We start from the raw sequence: 19981 nt of genomic DNA, 5'->3' as shown, positions 1-19981 counted from the left end.
CTGCCCGAGGAGCTGTAAACTGTCAGGTCAGCGGCTCGTGGGGCTCTAGACATGAGGTCCAGCTGTATCTCTGTTGACTCCATTGCATTTTGTTTGATTTGACTCCACACCCTTGAGCTGCATGGGACTCACAAGCCTCACACTGTTGCCCAGCCTGTGATTGGTTTACACATGTGACGCTCGTCTAACAGCCCGACGGTAGGTCTCTCCCAGTAGCCACAGGAGAACAGGAAGAGAAAAGTTTACCAGCCTACTTTCACACCCTACTTTGGAACTACTCCTATTTGTGCCAAGTTAAGGTATACTGGACTCGTTTTCTCTGTGTGATTAGAACTAACCCTTAGCCTACTAACACACTGGTTGAGAATGTTTACAAACTGCAGCTCAAACCGGTATGTTGACATTGACAGGAAGCATCAGGCTTGTGTGGTCTGTGCTTGCATAAACCGTACAGACAAGTTTGGGATGCATGGGTGTAGTGTTGCTTGACATTTTGTGCTGTTGTTGTGCAGGGAAAACTCTAGAGCTAGCTGTCAGCTTTGAAAAGGCACAATAAGCACAACAGTGACAGAAATAGCTGAACTGACACACTGCTGCTTCCAGTATTTTAATACATCTGAACATCTCTAAACTCTGACAGAAACAAAGTGATTTGGGGTAATGCACTGCAGCAATGATGGAAAATTCCGACCATGCCACTGAAGGAGACCCTTTGAAAAGAGAAGATGGAGCCGAGGCCGGCAGGACTGCTTCCACTGCGGAGCCGAAGAAGGGCTGTAAGGACTTGGGCTTTGGCAAACTCGCACACTGGCGCACAGCTGTGTTTTTCTTCTCCTTGTTCCTCTGTCTCACTGTGGTGTTTGCCTTCTCCTTCATCATCCCATGTCCTGTCAGACCACAGTATCTTACATCATGGAGTAGGACTTTCAATGAAACAGGTGAACATTTTCATGGTCCGTGCTGTCACTAATGTAAGATTACTAAACTCTCGCGTTTCCCATTTTGTTACAGCCACGTATGACTTTATTGCAGTTGAAGATGCAAACAAAGACAAGGTGATGGATGTGCTTTTTGTCCTCAAAAGTAGCAATGGAACCCAGAACAATAGTTGTGCTAGTGAAGGTATAAACTCTGCATTACTACATCTTACTACTACATCCTGAAAATCTTTCTTGATATCTCTGAACTCCACTTTTCAGGTTTGCAGTCTCCATGCATCTTTGTGCTTTCGGTGGAGGGGACACATGGTGTGAGTCTGTGGGAACGTTCACTTGAGCCGGAGTTCCACTGGGCTCAGTGTGGCCTTGAGAAAGACAGTGGAAGAAGCTGGGACTGCCTGGTGTCCCACTCTGACCAACTCACAGCTCTGGACAAATACAAAGGTAAGGCATTGAAAGCTCCGCATTCACTTGTTGTGGATCATTTTTTGTACTTCATCTTGTCAGGTGAGGTGCAGTGGCAGCAGCCACAGACAGCCGGGCTACACAGCAATGTGCCCGTTCTGAGTCTTCCGGATCTAGATAAGGACAAGGTCGGCGATGTGGCTCTCGTAGCCCATAACTCAAGACAAGTACGGGGATGCTATAATTACATGCGATGTACAACATTTCAGACCGTATTTGACCTGGTAACAAATGGACGTCTCTTATCATTCATAGACCGAGGTCATTTTTCTCTCAGGAAAAACAGGTTTGCAGATTGGTTCAACAGTAACTCTTGATACAACAAAAACAGACAATCATCTTCTCTATCGCACCAAAAGCGGTTCTTATTATGTACTTCTTGAAAAAGGTCAGTAGTTTGACTATTTCAGTTCAATTTGACCATTTTACCAGTAAACGTTGATTCATAATTAGTTTTAAAGGAACAGACCACCGTTTTTCCATACTGAGATATGTTCCTACCTGAGCTTAGACGAGTTGATTACGTACCTGTCTGGTCTTTGTGCGTACCCGTGGAGGAGCGTGGTAGCTTCCAACTTCACCCCGTTTGGAGCCATAGGAATACATTGGGAGAGGCCAAATGCTAACAACATCTTTGCTCTTTTTGCGTGATTGAGCGCACGCACAAAGACCAGACAGGTACGCATCAACTCGTTTAAGCTCAGGTAAGAACATATCTCAGTATGGAAAAACGGTGAACTATTCCTTTAAGTTTTTGTTTTTTAGAAATGATGAAAAAACATAAAACTATTGTATTGTGCCTATTTTGACTTTTACAACTTGTCTGCTCACAGACACAGGACTGTTTGGACTCGCACTGTGGAGAGTTGCCGCTAAAGCAGGCATTAAGGCAGATCTCACCAAAGACAAAAAGTGGGAGCACAAAGCCAATGCAACTTCAGGACTTGTGCCCATTTTCAAGTTAGAAGACATAATAACACACACGTCAATTCTGAATTTCAGATTTTGTACCATGGATGATTTCTATAATTTTACTATCTGTACAAAGGTCTGAGCAGGTGAGAAAAGTGTTAAAAACGGCTGAAAAGGATAATTCAAACTTGCTTCTTGTGACTGGCCGAGAGGTGGTAGCACTTGATGGAAACTTGCAGATTTTGTGGCTGTATAATTCCACCTCGATCCTCAGGTAAAACAATCCTCTTCTTGCACATGTGTAGTGGTTCGTGGAGGGACTAAATGTGTTTGAATGGGAATTTCTAGTACACCCTCTTTTGGCCACTTCAACAAAGATGGCATTCCTGATGTTGTTATTGAAGAGGATGTTGGCAATAACACAAAGAAGGTATGATTCAGAAATATTTTTGCAAATCTTATCATTTGATGGTTCAGTTTGAATCTTTTTGTGTGTAGGTTATCATTTTGGATGGGGTGTCTGGTGGACTGTTGTGGGAAGTAAGCCTTGAGGCCAGCCCCAATTCACCCCGACCCGCTTCCATTTACACTACCAATTTTTTCTCCGTCTTTATGTTTTGGGGCTTGATGCCGACAGACACCAACTCGTCTGTAACTACGCAGGCTTCTACTTAAACATTTATACAAGTTGTGTGATAACTATGTAACAATATATATTTTTTCTCTTAGGTTCCAGTAACAAGCAACCGCCGTGCCTACATGCTTCATCCACTATACTCTAAAGTGCTTCTTGAGTCAACCAATGATGTGGACCATATCATTGCATTCAGAGGTACAGGAATTGAAATGATAAATAAATACATCATGAATACTTAACCTGTGGGGTTCAACAGTGCTGACCAGCTCCAAACTGCTAGTAAAATTATAACTAATTGCTTTTATGGATAGAAAAGGTCGAACCAGCCATATAGTGACCTCTGAACAAAGCACAAATGTTTAAAATGAAGGAAAAATATGACAAAAGCTGGTTAACATCTGTCATGACTTTAAACTTTAATGTTATTATTTCAGAGAAGCTTAATTCCTGAATCCAGAGCAGGTTTTGAGGTGGGCGGGACTGTTGAGCTGAATTAAATGGCATCAACCACTGATGAGGCATATGCCACTTGAATATTCTAAGTAAATTATTAAAACTTTATTGATTTTTAGCCACACTGTTGGAGCACGGGCGCCATGCTGCCTACTTCACCCTCACTGGTCCCGGGGCAGAGGGGGCTGAAGGGACCGTGATCCTCAGCAAGAGAAAACTGAAGCAGGATGTTCCCGACAGCAGAGTCATTAGGATAGGCACCGGTGGAGACACAGAGACCAATGAGAACATCAAAGAAGCCTTCAACAGACTGCGTTTCAGCGATGATTAGAGCTGCTGCTTGCGATTACAAGTGTAGTGCAGAAATTTACTTTCTAAACTGCTGACAGCCAAAGAGACTTGTGTAACAGTGTAAGGGCTTTTCCTTTATTACCTCACCGCCAAATGGGCATTTATTTGCACCATATATTGTCCATGTTACTATAGAGAGGATCACTGTTTTCGCCCACCGTAAAGATATTACTATTTAATACATTCATGTTGCCCACCAAAGCTTCGGCTGTGAAAACATCGCCATCACTAGAATTCTGACAATCACACCACTCAGTTCTCAAGCTCAAAATGTATTTATATATTTTTTATTTTATTTCTAGGTCTGTTTACTTGATTTCTGAATAGTTGAGTTATTGTATGGGGTGATTCTGTTGACCTGTATTTGTTGTTTTGGCAGGAGCATATGGGTATGCTTTTGATGCAATATTGTGTGCTGGCCTATATATTGTTGAACTTGAAATCAGACTCCTTGTTAGCTGTGGTAATAAAACTAATGTGCAGTGCTAATGGCAATTAATATATTGAAAATCCTGAATGCTGTAACACAATGATGCCCAGGTCAGACCAAACATTGTTATTGCTGTGGTTTTATTTGAAACTATGTTTAAAAAAAAAGATATGTATAATAAAACAATAAAAAAAATAGCTTTTAAATAACGTGTTAAATATTTTACATATACAGGTGCTCGTCATATAATTACAATATCATCAAAGAGTTCAATTATTTCTGTAATTCAATTTAAAATGTGAAACTAATATGATAGAGACTCATTACATGGCTCACAGTTCATTTCCAAAATATTACAGTTTGATGAGATAATTTGGGGTTTTCACAAGCTAAACCATAATAATCAGAATAACAAAAAAAGGCTACATATCTCACTCTGCATGTAATGAGTCTATCATATAAGTTTCATAGTTGAAGTTGAATGACAGAAGTGAATGCACTTTATCATGATATTCTAATATGACACCTGTAAGTTGTGAGTAAGTAGTTCTTTGTTGGCCTACAAGTATTTTGTCTCCACCTTGTGTTCATAAGAAGACACTACACGCCTGACATGCGCAGTGAGAAGCCGGTTTCATTCAAGTCCATGCATCTATGGGCGACTGGCACGTACTCTTCACGGCTGTCCTGACTTAACCCCGGACTACATGTAAAAGTGCGCGGATTATGACGGAAACGGCCGCTGTCATGATCACGCCCAAAAAAAGAAACATTTGAGGGAAAGTCTGCCTTTAGCTTTATTGAGCACGGAGTGAGTATTAGTAAGTATTTTGGCAAAGGACGCAAAGCAAAAGAGAGCACTGCGGATACGTGATAATAAAATGATCTCCGGCTGTAGCCTATGTCTGAGCCATACTGCCAATGGTCTGAGCACATTAGGGAAATGGGTTCAACCACATAAGTTTTGAAACAGACCTTTCCAAAGAAGGACCATTTTCTTACTTCCGAGAGCCCACAAATATTCAGGCAAAGATATCCTTAATCTGTCAAAAAGGAAAGCCAGCTTTGATACGGGGAGCAAGTAGGCTATTAATCATTTACAGCCAAAGTGGGAGAATGCTTCCGCGTCTACAGGAACTTTATAGAGTCTGAAATATAAGATGCGATTTGTAGAATTAAACCCGCTCTGCTCCGCTGTTTGAATGGGAAGATGCTCCGCTGCAGCTCATCACTTGAACTTGACCTGCATTAGTCGGTCTATAGTGAGAGAGTTAGTTCAATGTGACCTGGTTCCGCCATACCGTCATTATATCGCTGCACGACTTCACGTATCCAGAAGTGAGCGTGCGTCACGCGTGGGGCGCTCAGTGCATCAATAAAAGGACATTCTCTCACTGTCCCGCAGAAAGGTCTCTTTGCTCTCGATACATCTCTGGTCTGCCAGGTACAGTGTTTGTTAATATATGTATTAATATATTCTGATAACAATGCACGTATATATGTTGCCTATTAGAATGAAGTATTGAGCTTTATAATTGTATAGCCTTCTGCAGTAGCCTATTTACCGCGTTTAAACCAACTTGGAGTTATTAAGGCTATAGAAAGGACTAAACTGGCTGTTCTGTTTTAAATACTTTGACAATAACATTTAGATAGATAAACCTTTTAACGTTCATGAGATAGAAAGAGAAACTTAAATACTCTAGGTGTGGAACCGGGTGATCAGCCGGATGAAGGCCAGGGACATCAATAAAATGTCTTCATTTTTGCAAGGAGCCTGTTGTAGACAGTGTTATAGTGACTTTCTATAGCTGTGTGGGCTATCGGAATACGCGTGGTAAAGCTGCTCAAGGGAGGGATCAGAAGACTCCAAAAAATCTACCCAAAATGGGTATGCGCAAGTGCGCATGCCTCTTGCAGATAGATGTGGCTACCTGTAGTTATTCGTCTCCAAAACAAGACGATCCTGTCGCAGAGCGTACAAGTATTAAACATGGATGTTTTTTTTATTAGGCAGACGCACAAATGGCTGAAGAAATCCAGGACAAAATTGAGAAGTATCGCACGGCGCCTTTTGACGCCAGGTTCCCAAACCAGAACCAAACCAGGAACTGCTGGTCCAACTATCTGGGTAAGAAATGTCACATCAAGGTCACAAAAATAGAGGAATCATTTTGTTGACTGTAAAAAATGCGTTTTCACCTAATCATCAACGCCATACTTTGATACAGCCAGTGATGCTGCAGATCTCTAACATATAAGTGCCAGAAACAGCTAAACAGTGTTCAGTTGCCTTTTCATAATTGCAATCAATAAAGTTTATTATGTTTGTGAAATTAACTTTTTTTCCTTTCCAACTGTAGACTTTCACAGGTGCGAAAAAGCTTTGGAAGCAAAGGGAGTGGACACAGCACCATGTGACTGGTACAAGAGGGTCTACTCCTCTCTCTGCCCTACATCTTGGGTAAAGACGGGTCGATCATGTTTTGGAGGGTTTAAACAAGTGCAAATCTATATGCTTTCTTTATGACAGTGGAAACATTCACCCTTTTAGCCAGTACATCACTGCTGATGAAGGCTATTGTTTGGCCTTTGGTGTTTTAGACTTTTGGCCCCATGCCTTAGTGTTTCCACCACTGATCTAAAGTGAGTGTTAGTAGATTGGAGCTTTTAGGAACATTGCAAAATAATTTCCCCAGTGATTCAAAAAAATTTAAACATTGTGTCAAACATGATCAACATTTAATATTTTGTGTAATGTTTTGTATTAGGTCCAGAACTGGGAAGAACAGAAGGATGCGGGGAACTTTGCAGGAAAAATCTAGGACCAACCACAACGTCATTGTGTCTTTAGCTACTGTTCAATCAATGAAAAGATCCTGTTTGAGAAAATTCTTCATCTACGAATGTAATGACTTCACTAAGCGTTCATTCCCTACAATTGCTCTGAAATGTACAGCAATATATGAATTAAAAATGATATTTATCAAAATTTGGAGTGTTTTTTTGTTGACATTATACACTGTAGTTGATTAAAAACTGCTTTTTGGGAAAGCGGCTTTTAAAATTCATACATTAATACATTTTATTCATTCAAATAATCCTGACATCAAGTGAACAGATTAAATAAAATTAGAAAAATAAACATCCAACAACAATGTACAACAATCTCCACTGCTCAACAGAGAAGGGCTGTGATACAGGGTAATGGCTATTGTTGCAGCTGTTCAAAGAAAATACATAAAACTGCATTTCATACAAGTATTTACAGGTGTTAAATATGTATAGTATAAAGACTCCACGTGAGAAGTAGGAGCACAGAACATGACAATGGCCACTGCTGAGGACACTTTGTCGTGCAAGAGAGCGAGAAACACTGAATAAATACACAGCTACTGATTGTTAAATATTGTGTTGAATGTAGAATACAGTATACATACTTTTTTAAATTATCCCTTTTACACATTGTTTTGAGGTAAGTTTTAGGTATTTGCATAAAAGGATAACTGATCCAAAGTCTAAACTGACCTTCACATCTTAAATCGTCTTAGCGAAGTTGGACTGACCGACTCCATGCATGTTTTAGGAGTTTCCTATGAAGGTCACTTGAGTGTCACAGATGCTCAACAGGACTTTGGAATTTCAAAAAAGCATCTCTTTACTAATTTACCTAGAGCCAGACATTTTCTGTTGAGCCATAAATGATTGTAAGAAAAATGAGAAGCAGTCACAATAAATCTTAAAAGCAGTCCCCATGTCTGGCCGATATGAGTTAAATATTATATTTTATATGTTAAGCTAAATCAGTGTCTGCATAGCATTGCGATAGTGGTAAACTGCAGGGTGTACAGAGAGCCACATGCTCAAGTGAAACAGCTTTGGGCATTCGACTCATTTTAAAGTAGTGTCACATCACAAAGCAGCATTTAAATGTGCAGCACAAGTCACAATTAGCAGCCACAATTTTTAGTGTTGAATACTAGGCACAGTAACATGGCTGAGGAGTGCAGCCTCACTGGTTATACCTGGCATAGTGGGAGAGTCACCCAGGGCAACTGTACAGCACGTGTGGGGCAGACTGTGAGCTCATCCGCAAAGAGAACTATCCAACCATAAAGTGGACCTCTGGGGAAAAAATCAGTCTTTCATCTTCAGCGTGAGCTACAGCTGCCTACAATGGCTCAGCTCCTTAAACGAAATTCACCAACCAGAAACAAGACGGGGGAGTCCAGTTGTGTTCAGTCAGTATCTCCTCTTTCCATGTTTGCTGCCATCAGTCATACACGTTTTAGGACGAAGAGCTGTAATCAACAAACAGCGCACATTAGCAATGATAAGACATCTGTTCAAAGTACGACCAGAGGCTTGCTTTGGCACAGAATGCGGCTTTATTTTCCTATTAGCTTCTAGTTTATTCAGTAGTACAATGTTCCTTGTGTTGACCTGAGCTCTGTATAACTCACCTGGATCAGCAGTCTGCTTCCTTCTGTTATAGTGGACAATCTGATTCTCATTGGTCATTTTGACGTCTTGATCCTCCACATAATTGCTATAAAACAGGAAGAATAAAATATAAACATGACTAATCAGATGTAGGGCGGCCAAAGTGAGGGGAAAACATCAAATGGAGAAGAGATGGCAAAAGTTAGGCCCAGCTTGTCCAGAGCTTTGGTTCAGGACTGGTGCAAAGGAGGTTGGGGAGGAATAAACTCAAAAGAGGAGGTGTATGGGGTAAAAGTGCAGGACAATTGTAGGGTGCGTTGATAGGCACTTCAAGAATCGTTAATACAGGGATTGACCACATGGGGGTGCTAACACTGGGCACATTAGGCTCTGTTACTCACTGTTGGTGGTATCTGCTGCCACGGGGGCTGAAGTGAGGAAGAGTAGAGTTTGTGCTTTTTACATGTTTGGACCATTCACAGGATTTGTCCCCATACAGTGTAAAAAGTGAACGCAAAATATGGAATAGCTCAATATTATCAATACCTGATGACAGTGTTTCTTTCCCTGTGTGCAATAAAGGCATCGTCAGTGAAGAGGATGGTGTGGTAAGGAACAAATGGATCACAGGTTGGCAAAATGCCCCTTGTCACATGATTTACACAGTCCAAGATGCCATTATACACCAAGAGGTCATCCACAAGCAACTGTTAAAATAGATGGAAGCCTGATTAGAATCTAAAAGTAAACCATAAAGTAAAAAAAAACAACAAGAGAACCTACCCCAAACTCCTTGACTCCTCGTTGTGGTGTCTTAGAGTAGTTCCATAACTTTATCATTGACACTGTGACTGGCTGATCAAAGATCACATACACACGATTTACCTGTGAAGTATGAAAACTGTTAGCATTCAAGTCAAATGAAAGTGTTTATTAAATCACAAAGTAAGTGGGAGCTCTTACCAGCCCGGGGAGAACCGGAGCTAGCCACATGTGCCTTCCATCATGAGTGCTGTTAATGCCATCTATTAATTTATCTGGGGTTCGCACATCCCCTGTTACATTGTCCAGTACATTCACACTGTCAGGAAATGCAGCAATGTCTAACAAGGGTAACGCTCAGGAAGAGTCCTTTAACTGTGATTGCATAGTGGACACTTAAAATCAGAAAAATATATATATCCTTTTTTTTTTACAGTTTGTGTAGTGAAACGGCTAAAAAGAAGATAGCCAGAAAGGATACTGTTGTCACTCAGTGTGATCTTTTCATGGTTCTGGTCATAAAACTCAAGGCCGTTGAGACCGATGTAATACGGGTCGCCCCATGTTGTCAAAAGCTGCAGCTGAAAGATGACTAACAGGAGGTCAAGGACTATACACATAGATCATGGCAAACATGACAGAATCAAGGCAACACAAAAGAAAACAAAGGTAAAAGGATACAACCAGAAGGCATGATGGGAGCTTCATAATCCATGCTCGCCTCTTCTCGTCTCTTTGTGTTTCCTCTGTAAACAAAGCACAATCTATGTGTTAATAAATGTCCTATTTCTGAAGAAATATAATGTAGTGCCATCGAGCTGTACTTGTAAGGGAAGTTCTCTGCACATTTTGTTTCAGTTGGTGTCTGAAGAAAATCAATGAAGAGGATCTCCTGAGCAAAGTCAAAATGGCAGTTCCCAGGTCCTTTACGTATCAGAAAACCCTCTGATGGAGAGATGGCTACATCATCCATGAACACATGGATCAATTTGACCTAAAAGCAAAAACAAACAAAACAGTCAATGTGTTCTAATGATAATATGATAGTATAGTGTATGACTACACAATGCACTTTCTAATGATTCAATTGTATTTGTTTTAATGTCATTGTTAATGTGTTACTATGAAACCCTGAAAAAAACAGCTAACACTATATACAGAGCAATATCAAATACATATGTGCATACAAGAGAGGAAAGATAATTTATAGCAGTGTGCAATAAATCAGGTCAGGAAAAATGCATTTTAAAGTTAAAGGTGCATTATGGAACTTTTTATATGAAAAAAAAACTTGATAGTTGTGATAGATCCTGAAGCCATGCTTACCACTCAAACAGCTACTGTGTCGGTCACTCAAAGTTAAATATGTTTTTTTCCCCCACATAAAAAGTTCCATAATGCAGCTTTTTTTATATCTATTTTTTAAATTTAACCTTTTTTAACCAGGAAAAAGACTCAAGCACAGATTACAGCGCTGAGAATCTGTTGAAAGTTATCGTATGTAAATTACCCCTCTGTAGGAATCCTCAGGTGATTTGTTGTAGTTCCAGATACGAAGCCCAGCGATTGTCCGGACTTTATTAAAGGTAATGGTCAAAGTGTGAGGATCTCCATAGAAGAAAGGGATCAGCCACATGTGGTGGTCATCTGTTGTTATGTTATGGCCATCTAGAAGTCTGTTAAACAGAAAAGGATTTTTATAAATTTGAATATGCTGTTCATGTTCATGTGACGTGAGCTTTAATCACACTCAGCCAGTGTAACATACTTATCTAAAGTACGCAGATCGTGTCCATACTCGGGCAGGTCATTAACGTCTCTGGGTGAAGCAGCCATAAAGTTAAGGTCTAAAGGTAAACTCTCTCCTTCTTTGCCAACCACCTCCAGCCCTGTCAGGCCCATGTAGTGAGAGTCACCCCAGGTCAACATCATCTCTATTCTAAGGCCTGAAAGAAGTGGAGCTTTATGTCAACTACAGCTGCAACACTGAACATCGAGAACTGTCCATGTGAAGACGGATACTCACACTTTCCAGTGTACAAGCCAGGAATATGCTCCACACTGTCCCCTGACTGGTTTATGGAGGGGTTCAGCTGGAGTTTCATCTAAGATTGTAATAGAACAAGCAGTAAATAAAACATTATGATTATTTACATATAATATAAGCATCAATGTTACATACAATGAGGTCTTCTTCCCTGAAGCCAGCCTGTGTGAACGGTCTTTCATCTCCCTCTCCATCAGCAGTGCGCGGTCTCTGGAGCACCTCCTCACTCACAAGGTTATTTGGACTCTCGGCTTCAGTGAGAAAGGTTTCATCATATCGAGACATAGCCTCCAAAATGTCATCATCAGTGGTGAACAGAATAGTGTCTCCAAACTGGTCAAGCCCTGCAGTTGACAAAGAATGTAAATACAATTTAACCCCATGTAGCATTCAAACAGGTTATAACTGCAGTCAAGGCACTGACCACCAGAGAGGGTCCCTGATGCTTTGGCAATCTCGCCTCTGAATATACATATTCCATCCAGCAGCATCTCAACCTCCTTCACTCCACGGAATGAGTGAATGCGGGACTTGTTGTAGTTCCACACGCGGATCATTGCAACATGAAAAGGGGCACCGAAGTCAAGAAAAACTGTATGGTTTCGTCCAGGAGTGAATGGCGCCAGCCAAAGATGCATGTCGTCCTGTGTGCGATTAACTCCATCGGTCAAGTTCATGACCACTCGAGGGTCCTTGCCATAAGCAGGAAGTACATTTATATCAGGAGGGTCAGCGCTAATGTGAGTCGGTCTAAGGGGCTCTCCACTGGAGCTGAACACTTCCAGTCCATTCAGACCCACATAGTGACGATCACCCCAAGTAGACGTAATGTTGATGACCAGCCTCTGGCCCTTGGGCAGCACAGGAATCTCAAACTCCTCCTCTCGCTCCATAGAGGCATCTTCATCAGGATGAGTGAAGGAGGAGGACACAGGGCTTCTGGGGGCTGAGGAAGGGTTTGTTTGAACACTGGGCGGGCCACGGCCCTGGCGCTGGAAGAACTCATCGAAGACATCACCTTCACATCCCATGTTGGAGATACGTCCCCGCTGGTACTGATTGAACTTTGTGAGGGAGTCCCAAGACTCCATGAGGGTGTCATCCTGCTGACTATGTAAGTGAGCACGCGGAGTCTGCTTCCTACTTGTGTTTACTAAAGAAATATGATCGTCTGAAAAAAATATGAATATATTAAAAGGTGATGAATTGCTTTCATAACTCATCAAACAGGAGTCTTACCTGTGCTAGATAGTGTAGAAGATCTGAAGGGCAGTTCCTCTGGCTTTCTTGTGGTATTTCTAAATGAACTCCTGCGTCCACTAATGGGTCTGTCCTGTTTTGGATCTCCAAACTCTTCCAGCAGATCACACTCCAAAGACTCCCCTCTCCTCTGACAACCATTGGCCGTCCTCTCCCCTCCTCTGCACACACGGCCTGGGTTACACGGCAGCTCTGGGAGTATGGAGCTGGATGAGACGGGGACAACTTTAGGCTCTGCAGACTGCTGTGGGACTAACCATCTGGGCTTCTCCCTGCTGGTCTCACAGCCTTCAGGAGCTCCTCGGTTTAAGGGCTGCAGCCACTGGGGGGCCACTCTAGTGGACGCAGGCTGAGTAGTGACCGTCTGCTCCAGGACAGCAGACTGCTCCTCAGAGGCAGAGAGGTCAAAAGAGTTTCTCTGTGAGGAACACTGCGTAGAAGATGAAGCAGCCACAAAAGAAGGAGTGTGGGGGGCTGGTATATGTGACTTCTCCTGCATGTCTGTCATTGCCTGTCCCACCACCTCTGATGATGGATTGTAGCTTTGGTGTCGTTGAATAATGCTGCTGTCGCTGGCTCTTCGTTCATGACTACGCTGAGGACTGACACCCCTCAGACTGTGTCCTGAAGCCACAGGGCTGGAGATCAGGTCTGAGGTTGTGAAATCCTGCAGGTCGATGCTGGTACTGTAGTCAAAGACCTGGTTACCGCAGCCCTTATCGAGTTCACCTTCAAAAACCAATGTGCTGTTGATGTACAGCTTTATATGCCTCGCACCAATGTCAAGGTCCTGAAAAGAACAAATATTTCCAATTGATTTGATTTATTTGAGTCATTATATTTACATTGTTTACATTATTTACATTACATAGTCACAGAACAGTAAAACTCAAAGGGAGTAGGCCGAAGCAAGAAAGCTTATAGGTGCCTACCCCGATATGAAACATGTATTTGAGGAAAATCACCTCATTCAGATTGAACAAATCAGCAATAGCATCACTAGCGTGAAAAACATTTTACATGCTGTAATTAGCACAAAGCTAGCTTCAAGTAGAAGTGCTGGAACTGCCCTGGACACGAACCTTATCACCACAATCTTTTTATACCAGACACCAGATTGCTCCTTACCTTTCATGCTTACCTCATTAATTCAATGGTAAGTCACTGGAAGTCGCAGCGCATTCCCTGTACCCCTCTATAAACAGCAAGGCTGGGAGAGGCAGAAGCCCACGTTTGCCTAACACTAATCCTCTAGGGCTAATCTCCAACTGTTCCACATTTGGACAGTGACTGGCAGCTCAGTGAGCCACTGCTTCAAGAGCAACACCCATACAGCCCCCCATTAGTGGCGATGTGCAAACACCTTGGATTTATTATAGTACTATGGGCATGAACCACTACATGAGGCAGCAATTACTATATGCCAATAGAGGGAACTAAAGAACCTACATTGAGGCATCTGTTGTAGTTCCAGATCTTGATGCGGGATATCCCAAAGTCTGGGGTGCGCTCTGTGTTTCTGATGATGAAGTAGAGCTGGATGGGAGGGTGAAAGGGACATGTCCACATATGACGGTCTTTGGTGGTCTATAGGAAAACAAATGAGTGTATTTATTTATTAAAGCTACAAACCATGGAAGTGGTATTACAATTTCAACTGTTTATCGTGGCCTCAATTTGTTTCTAGCTCTAAGAAACCTTCTCCACATATCGCGTCATTTATGTGCATGAATCATAATGATTATATCATTCTGCGCTGATTTAGGACAGACACTCTTTCTTCCACGTTACCAGTCCTTAAATATAATCAGATGCAGACAGCTTGTGGGAGTCTCCTTTATTTCCCACAAAGCGTTGCTTTTACAATAATTGTCAGTCGCAAAAAGAAATATCTCTAGTACATGGAAAAATTTGGTCCCGAAGCTTTAATATAATAGAAACAAGTAACATCTGCAGAACCTCACCTTCATTTTACCATTAACAAGAGCTCCCAGGTTGCCAGGGTAGTAAGTGTTTCTGATGTCCAAGTCATGAGGTGACACATACAGCTTCTTGTTCTTAAGGCAGAAGAACTGAAGCTCAGTCAGGCCGACCTGCAGCGCATTTCCCCAGTTGGAAAGAATCTCCATGGTGACGTACAGTGCTGGTGTGACCTCTGTGGAAGACTGACTTCTCTACAATGACAACGCAACTTTTAAGTCACTAAACATGAAAACTGACACATAATGTGTATGAACAGTGACCGGAAGTCTGACTCACCAGCTGTTTGCTACAGTCTGTTTTGGCACACTGGGAAATGTCATAATTCGGAGCAGCTTCCAATTTTTCCAAAGCCTTAAGTAATTTCTGCTGCTGCCTGGAAAATGCATTGAAATTATAATTTTTTAAGTATTTTGTTGTTGTTTTGAGATAGTAAGAGCATATTTTTGCTTACCTTGGGCCCATGAGTGTTATTCTTTGCATAGCCAGAGTGACACTGCTGTCATGCTTGTCATGTGCTGTGTTATGCACTAAACCATTCATCAAATTAGGCCCTCCACACTGCATATGAAAGAAATTATATTAAAAAGTCGCCACAAGATAAAAACACAGTACAAAAAGAACAGATTGTAGTGTCACACTGACTGTGCTGCGACTGAATGCATCAGAACTCTGCACAGGGCTGTTTTCTTTCTGGATGGCTTGGCGCACTCTGCATGCCATGTCGTCTGGGTCACGCTCCTCAAGGGAAGCCTTTCTCACCACTGACAGAGGTCTCTCCACTTGACTTCTTGTTCCTGAAACAGGATTTACCAACATGAAGACAGTAACTTTCTCTAGTAGATTGTACAACACATAAACTTAATGTTATCATCTTACTCTGACTATTCCAGTCCTTTGATGGGGGTCTGTCGAGTGTTTTACTCTTCACCAACAAAGGCCTGGTTGGTATAAAGCTGTCCACAGTCTCTTTCCTTTTTGCTGATAGAGAGCGCTCAATCTTACGACCTAAAACAGCACGCAAACATCATCTATCTAATTATATGAACTTATGTGCTTGTGGAAAAGAAAAAAATCTCAACCACACTAAATCTGCTGATAGAGCCGACGGAGAGGACACACACAAATACGAACATCAGTAGTAAATTGCATAGAAATAATACATACCTTTAGGTGAAGGTCCAAAGTCTAAGACGACGAGGTTGGCAGGGTCAAAATGGCTTTGGGATTCGTTGGCTCGAGAGTTTGATGAAGACTTCGACGAGGTCAGAGGAAGTCCCAGTTCATCCAGACTCTCTGTGCTCTCATCTCTTTCTGTGTGTTCCTCCACCCACTCCTCGTCAGACTCCTCCCCAGCCGAGCCACGGTTGCTCCGCCGCATGCTAACCTCAAGACTACGCCGCAAAACCTAGTTCACCAAAGGTCAAAGTCAGGCACTACAACAAAATAAAGCATGTATGCCATCTGTCTGTCAATCAATCAAACAACACATCCTATCCCAAGGGGCAATTCTGTTCGTTGCCCTCTAGTCATTGATTGATTGATTGAATTGTTGAATATGCCACCTCAACAATACTATTGGTTGGCGCATTACCTTAACTTCCTCAAGGTTGAGAAGTACTTTTTCGCTGTGTTCTTCGCTGTGGCTGCCTTGGCTCTCTGATCTGGACCGGGACAGTCTGCAGGGATTTCTTGGAGAATGCGGGCTGCGAGGTGAGTGAGGACTGGAGCTCTGAAGGAAACATCATGATTGCTTGGGGATGCTAAACAGTAGAGACAGCTGTATCTGGCACACAGCCCCTCCCCTAAAACACCCACACATGCTCAGAAGGCAGAGTAGACGGGCGCACTTACCTCCATGTCCCTGCTTTCATATGGCTCAAAATCCTCGGAATATCGATTTTCTGGAGATATATGCAAAGTTGGCCCAGTCTCTGACCGAATCTTGACTGAATCCTGCAAAATTATAATAATACAAAGTTTACAACATTTGAAAAAACATGCCAGTCACAGGGATGCAAAATGAAAGATCACTGGACCTGCACCCATTGCTTCCGCTGGACCTTCCCCGGGGCTGTGTGACTCCTCGGCTTCGGAGTATGTTCCAGATTATGGCTATCTACAGTTAACTGGTGGGCGCTTCTACAGACATCTGCCGATGAGTCAGAGCACAAAAAGGAACAGAATAGTATTGCCTCGAAGGACAACTTGCGGTGCAGTCACATTTACAGATGGTCGGTAGCACATAGAGGAAGTCCAAAACACTGGCTGCCAGCAATAACTGTCACTATCATTTATTTACTCAAGCCGGTCATTGAAGCATGCATTGTAAACTACAGGATGAGGAGCAGTGGCGATGAGCTGGTTTTCTGTGCGCTCACGACAAAAAAAGGCAACATTAAAATGAATACTTTATAGAAATGGGTCTTGCATAACGCATGTTTAAAAAATAAAGAGAGATTGCATAAGAGATTTTAGCATGGAGAGTGCCTTAGTTTATTTCTGACGTACCTGCTGTCCGCGCGGGTCTCCAGGCCGGTGGGGAAGTGGTGGGCTTGAAGTAAAAGTTCTTTGGCGGCTCTTTCCGGTTGACTTCAGCATTGGCTCCATTAAGATAAACAGAAAAGCCCTGCTCAAGTCGCTCCAACTCAATTTCTTTTGGGTCCTTGACTTTAAGGCGTTTTATGATTCTGTATAAAAGGAGAAAAATAATCAGGTCAGCCATAAGAAATTTAACAGTTAGGATTGATTTACTTTGTAGGAGATGATTAGGCGACTGACAAGGAAGAAGTCAATCAGCGCTAACATTAAAAGTCGTCATAGAGGAATTAAACACGTTCTCAGTGTAATCCAATCTCCCTTTAACAGCTTGTGCTCGCACTTTACCTGTTTTTGTGCTGGAGGGCAATTAAATATTCATCCAGAGTGTCATCCGCAACAGAGGTAAGCCTTCCTCCTTGGCATGGCTTACTCTCCTTCATGGAAACAGACAGACACACAAGATGAAAAGTCAGAGGAGTTGAATCTATTTTTTTTTGTATAAGCATGACTGTGGTTCTCTTTGGACACTAGTTATTTCCACTTATACTAAACAAATTACAACACATAGACATACAACGCATGCATGTGCTGTGTTCACTGACACCTCGGGCGGCACAAAGACCATGCCACTGGCACAATGTCTTAAACCACACATGCCACAAACTCTCAAAGAATAATGACACACTCTAAATATTTCACTTAGGTTCCAAAAAAAGATTTCAAGTCAAAGTTTGTGACGTGACAAGTAGTACAAAATTATACAGTTTAGTTTTATTAAGCATGTTCACGTCTAGAAGTCAATTTAGAAGCCAAGAAAATAAATAAATGTATCATTGGCTTGATCAATTAAAATAAATAGTAACAATGAATCCTTAAGATACAGTATCATCTGAGATTAAACAGACAGAAATAAACATAAAACTGAGCCACATTTTATTTTCAAATATACATCCGGTTTGTTTTGAGTTCATTTCTACTTAAATTAGTAGTCTGGGGAAAAAAGCTCTTGTTAATGTCAAATGTATGTACAACGCGATGCAGTCTGTGGTTAACAGTCAACCTGTGATCGTTTGACCAATTAATCAAAAAAATGGAAGAGAATGTACATCACTAGTCTAATTTACATGCCCAATAAGGAATACAACTCTGAAATAAAACAATAAAATAGAGATGCTTTAGGTTGACAATCAAAAATCAAACCTTGATTGTGATTTAATAATTGTATTACATAAAAACAAAAAGAGACAACAGAATACAGTAAAAGACAGCCATGACTGGGTCATGCGAGTTCAACATACAGCACAGTTATCATGCAGGGCTCATCCTGAGAAGCAAACACCAAAAAGCAGCACTAAGGGCCTTACTCTTTAGATCTGAGACCGGTCAACTACTCTACTGCATCTGTCAGACTGAGAGCTATAACATGTTCAAGACAAAAGGATGGAGAACCTATATGGTAAATGAAACAAAATGTCAATTTTGATATACTATAATAATAGTGTGTGCTGTTCATACCTTGTTATCCATGATAAGGCTTTTGTTCATACAATCCCATCTTAAAGAGTGATGACACCATCATCTTTAGTAGTTTATCCTCAATGCAAACCTACACAGATGGATATCAGCATTTTGGCCTAATATGAATGACATTACATTGATCAAAAGCCGCACCCGCTGCTAAATTCAAGATGACATGATTCTGTTTGACATCCTCACAAAGAAAAGCTATAATAAAAACTTCATCATTTATATTTAGTGGATTTGTTGCAAAATAAAGAACGTTTCTTGCAACCCATTAATTTGCTGTGGTAGCAATATCAGTAGCGGTAACATTTAGAGGAAATTGATCCAGTTCAAAAGAGCGTAAGTCCACAGACCACATTGTCAGCAATAAAGCTGTGCCTTTGGATGAAGCAGCAGCAGCAGCAGCTCTGGGCTAGCATATGCAGTAAAAACACAGACGATACAGAGGCAATAAGCTAGTTAGATAGTTAGCTTATAACGTTAGCAAGTTAACACTAAAAATCAAAAGTGCTCTGCATTTGCTCTCCGTGACTTATTCAGTATTTTTAACATACTCACTTGTCGAGCTAAAAGCTCCTTGTGTATTTTCCTGAGCGACAGGCCATTTTTCCTCGTTTCTCTTGTGTTGTGTTGGTTGGTAACCAGGATGGCGGTCCACCAATCAGAAAGCTGCGTCAGCAGAAGACACGCCCCTGAGACAGAAACTGCAAGACTGTAACTACCTACATCAGACCCTACATCTACTGTGTAACTACCTACATCAGACCCTACATCTACTGTGTAACTACTTACATCAGACCCTACATCTACTGTGTAACTACTTACATCAGACCCTACATCAGACCCTACATCTACTGTGTAACTACCTACATCAGACCCTACATCAGACCCTACATCTACTGTGTAACTACCTACATCAGACCCTACATCTACTGTGTAACTACCTACATCAGACCCTACATCTACTGTGTAACTACCTACATCAGACCCTACATCTACTGTGTAACTACCTACATCAGACCCTACATCAGACCCTACATCTACTGTGTAACTACCTACATCAGACCCTACATCTACTGTGTAACTACCTACATCAGACCCTACATCTACTGTGTAACTACTTACATCAGACCCTACATCTACTGTGTAACTACTTACATCAGACCCTACATCAGACCCTACATCTACTGTGTAACTACCTACATCAGACCCTACATCAGACCCTACATCTACTGTGT

General features: G+C 41.7%; 3 protein-coding genes across 7 annotated transcripts; 2 read left to right on the top strand and 1 right to left on the bottom strand.

Annotated features, from left to right (window-relative positions):
- The first annotated feature begins 6 nt into the window (after positions 1-6).
- Positions 7-3899, top strand: fam234a (family with sequence similarity 234 member A). The gene is made up of 12 exons (XM_079577820.1): positions 7-299; positions 641-938; positions 1012-1122; positions 1200-1382; positions 1446-1570; positions 1659-1791; positions 2237-2363; positions 2452-2589; positions 2664-2745; positions 2814-2966; positions 3045-3147; positions 3525-3899. The coding sequence occupies exons 2-12, from the start codon at positions 674-676 to the stop codon at positions 3734-3736; spliced, it is 1632 nt and encodes a 543-aa protein (XP_079433946.1). The 5' UTR covers positions 7-299; positions 641-673; the 3' UTR covers positions 3737-3899.
- Positions 3900-5468: 1569 nt separating this feature from the next.
- cox6b1 (cytochrome c oxidase subunit 6B1) lies at positions 5469-7159 on the top strand. Its single transcript, XM_079576942.1, has 4 exons — positions 5469-5630; positions 6200-6317; positions 6550-6650; positions 6958-7159. Exons 2-4 carry the CDS (start codon positions 6212-6214, stop codon positions 7009-7011), a joined length of 261 nt encoding a protein of 86 aa, XP_079433068.1. The 5' UTR covers positions 5469-5630; positions 6200-6211; the 3' UTR covers positions 7012-7159.
- Positions 7160-7240: 81 nt separating this feature from the next.
- Positions 7241-19413, bottom strand: katnip (katanin interacting protein). Of its 5 annotated transcripts, none has more exons than XM_079576731.1 (29): positions 19302-19413; positions 18735-18825; positions 17565-17653; positions 17190-17368; positions 16718-16830; positions 16533-16634; positions 16273-16410; positions 15846-16086; positions 15558-15686; positions 15324-15475; positions 15133-15239; positions 14958-15054; positions 14663-14872; positions 14148-14285; positions 12678-13488; positions 11863-12609; positions 11574-11782; positions 11418-11496; positions 11160-11337; positions 10902-11067; positions 10073-10385; positions 9873-9983; positions 9593-9732; positions 9413-9514; positions 9176-9336; positions 9031-9057; positions 8650-8735; positions 8395-8487; positions 7241-8311 (listed from the first exon to the last, which is right to left on the bottom strand). In XM_079576731.1, exons 2-28 carry the CDS (start codon positions 18762-18764, stop codon positions 8429-8431), a joined length of 4914 nt encoding a protein of 1637 aa, XP_079432857.1. In that variant the 5' UTR covers positions 18765-18825; positions 19302-19413; the 3' UTR covers positions 7241-8311; positions 8395-8428. The 5 variants fall into 5 exon arrangements, with proteins under 5 accessions (XP_079432857.1, XP_079432856.1, XP_079432859.1 ...); XM_079576733.1 differs by having other exon boundaries at positions 7242-8487; positions 10073-10137; positions 10216-10385; XM_079576730.1 differs by having other exon boundaries at positions 7241-8487.
- Positions 19414-19981: the final 568 nt, after the last annotated feature.

This window comes from Gobius niger, assembly GCF_951799975.1.
Source record: "Gobius niger genome assembly, chromosome: 19".
NCBI lineage: Eukaryota > Metazoa > Chordata > Actinopteri > Gobiiformes > Gobiidae > Gobius > Gobius niger.
This window is presented reverse-complemented; position numbering and strand designations above follow the sequence as displayed.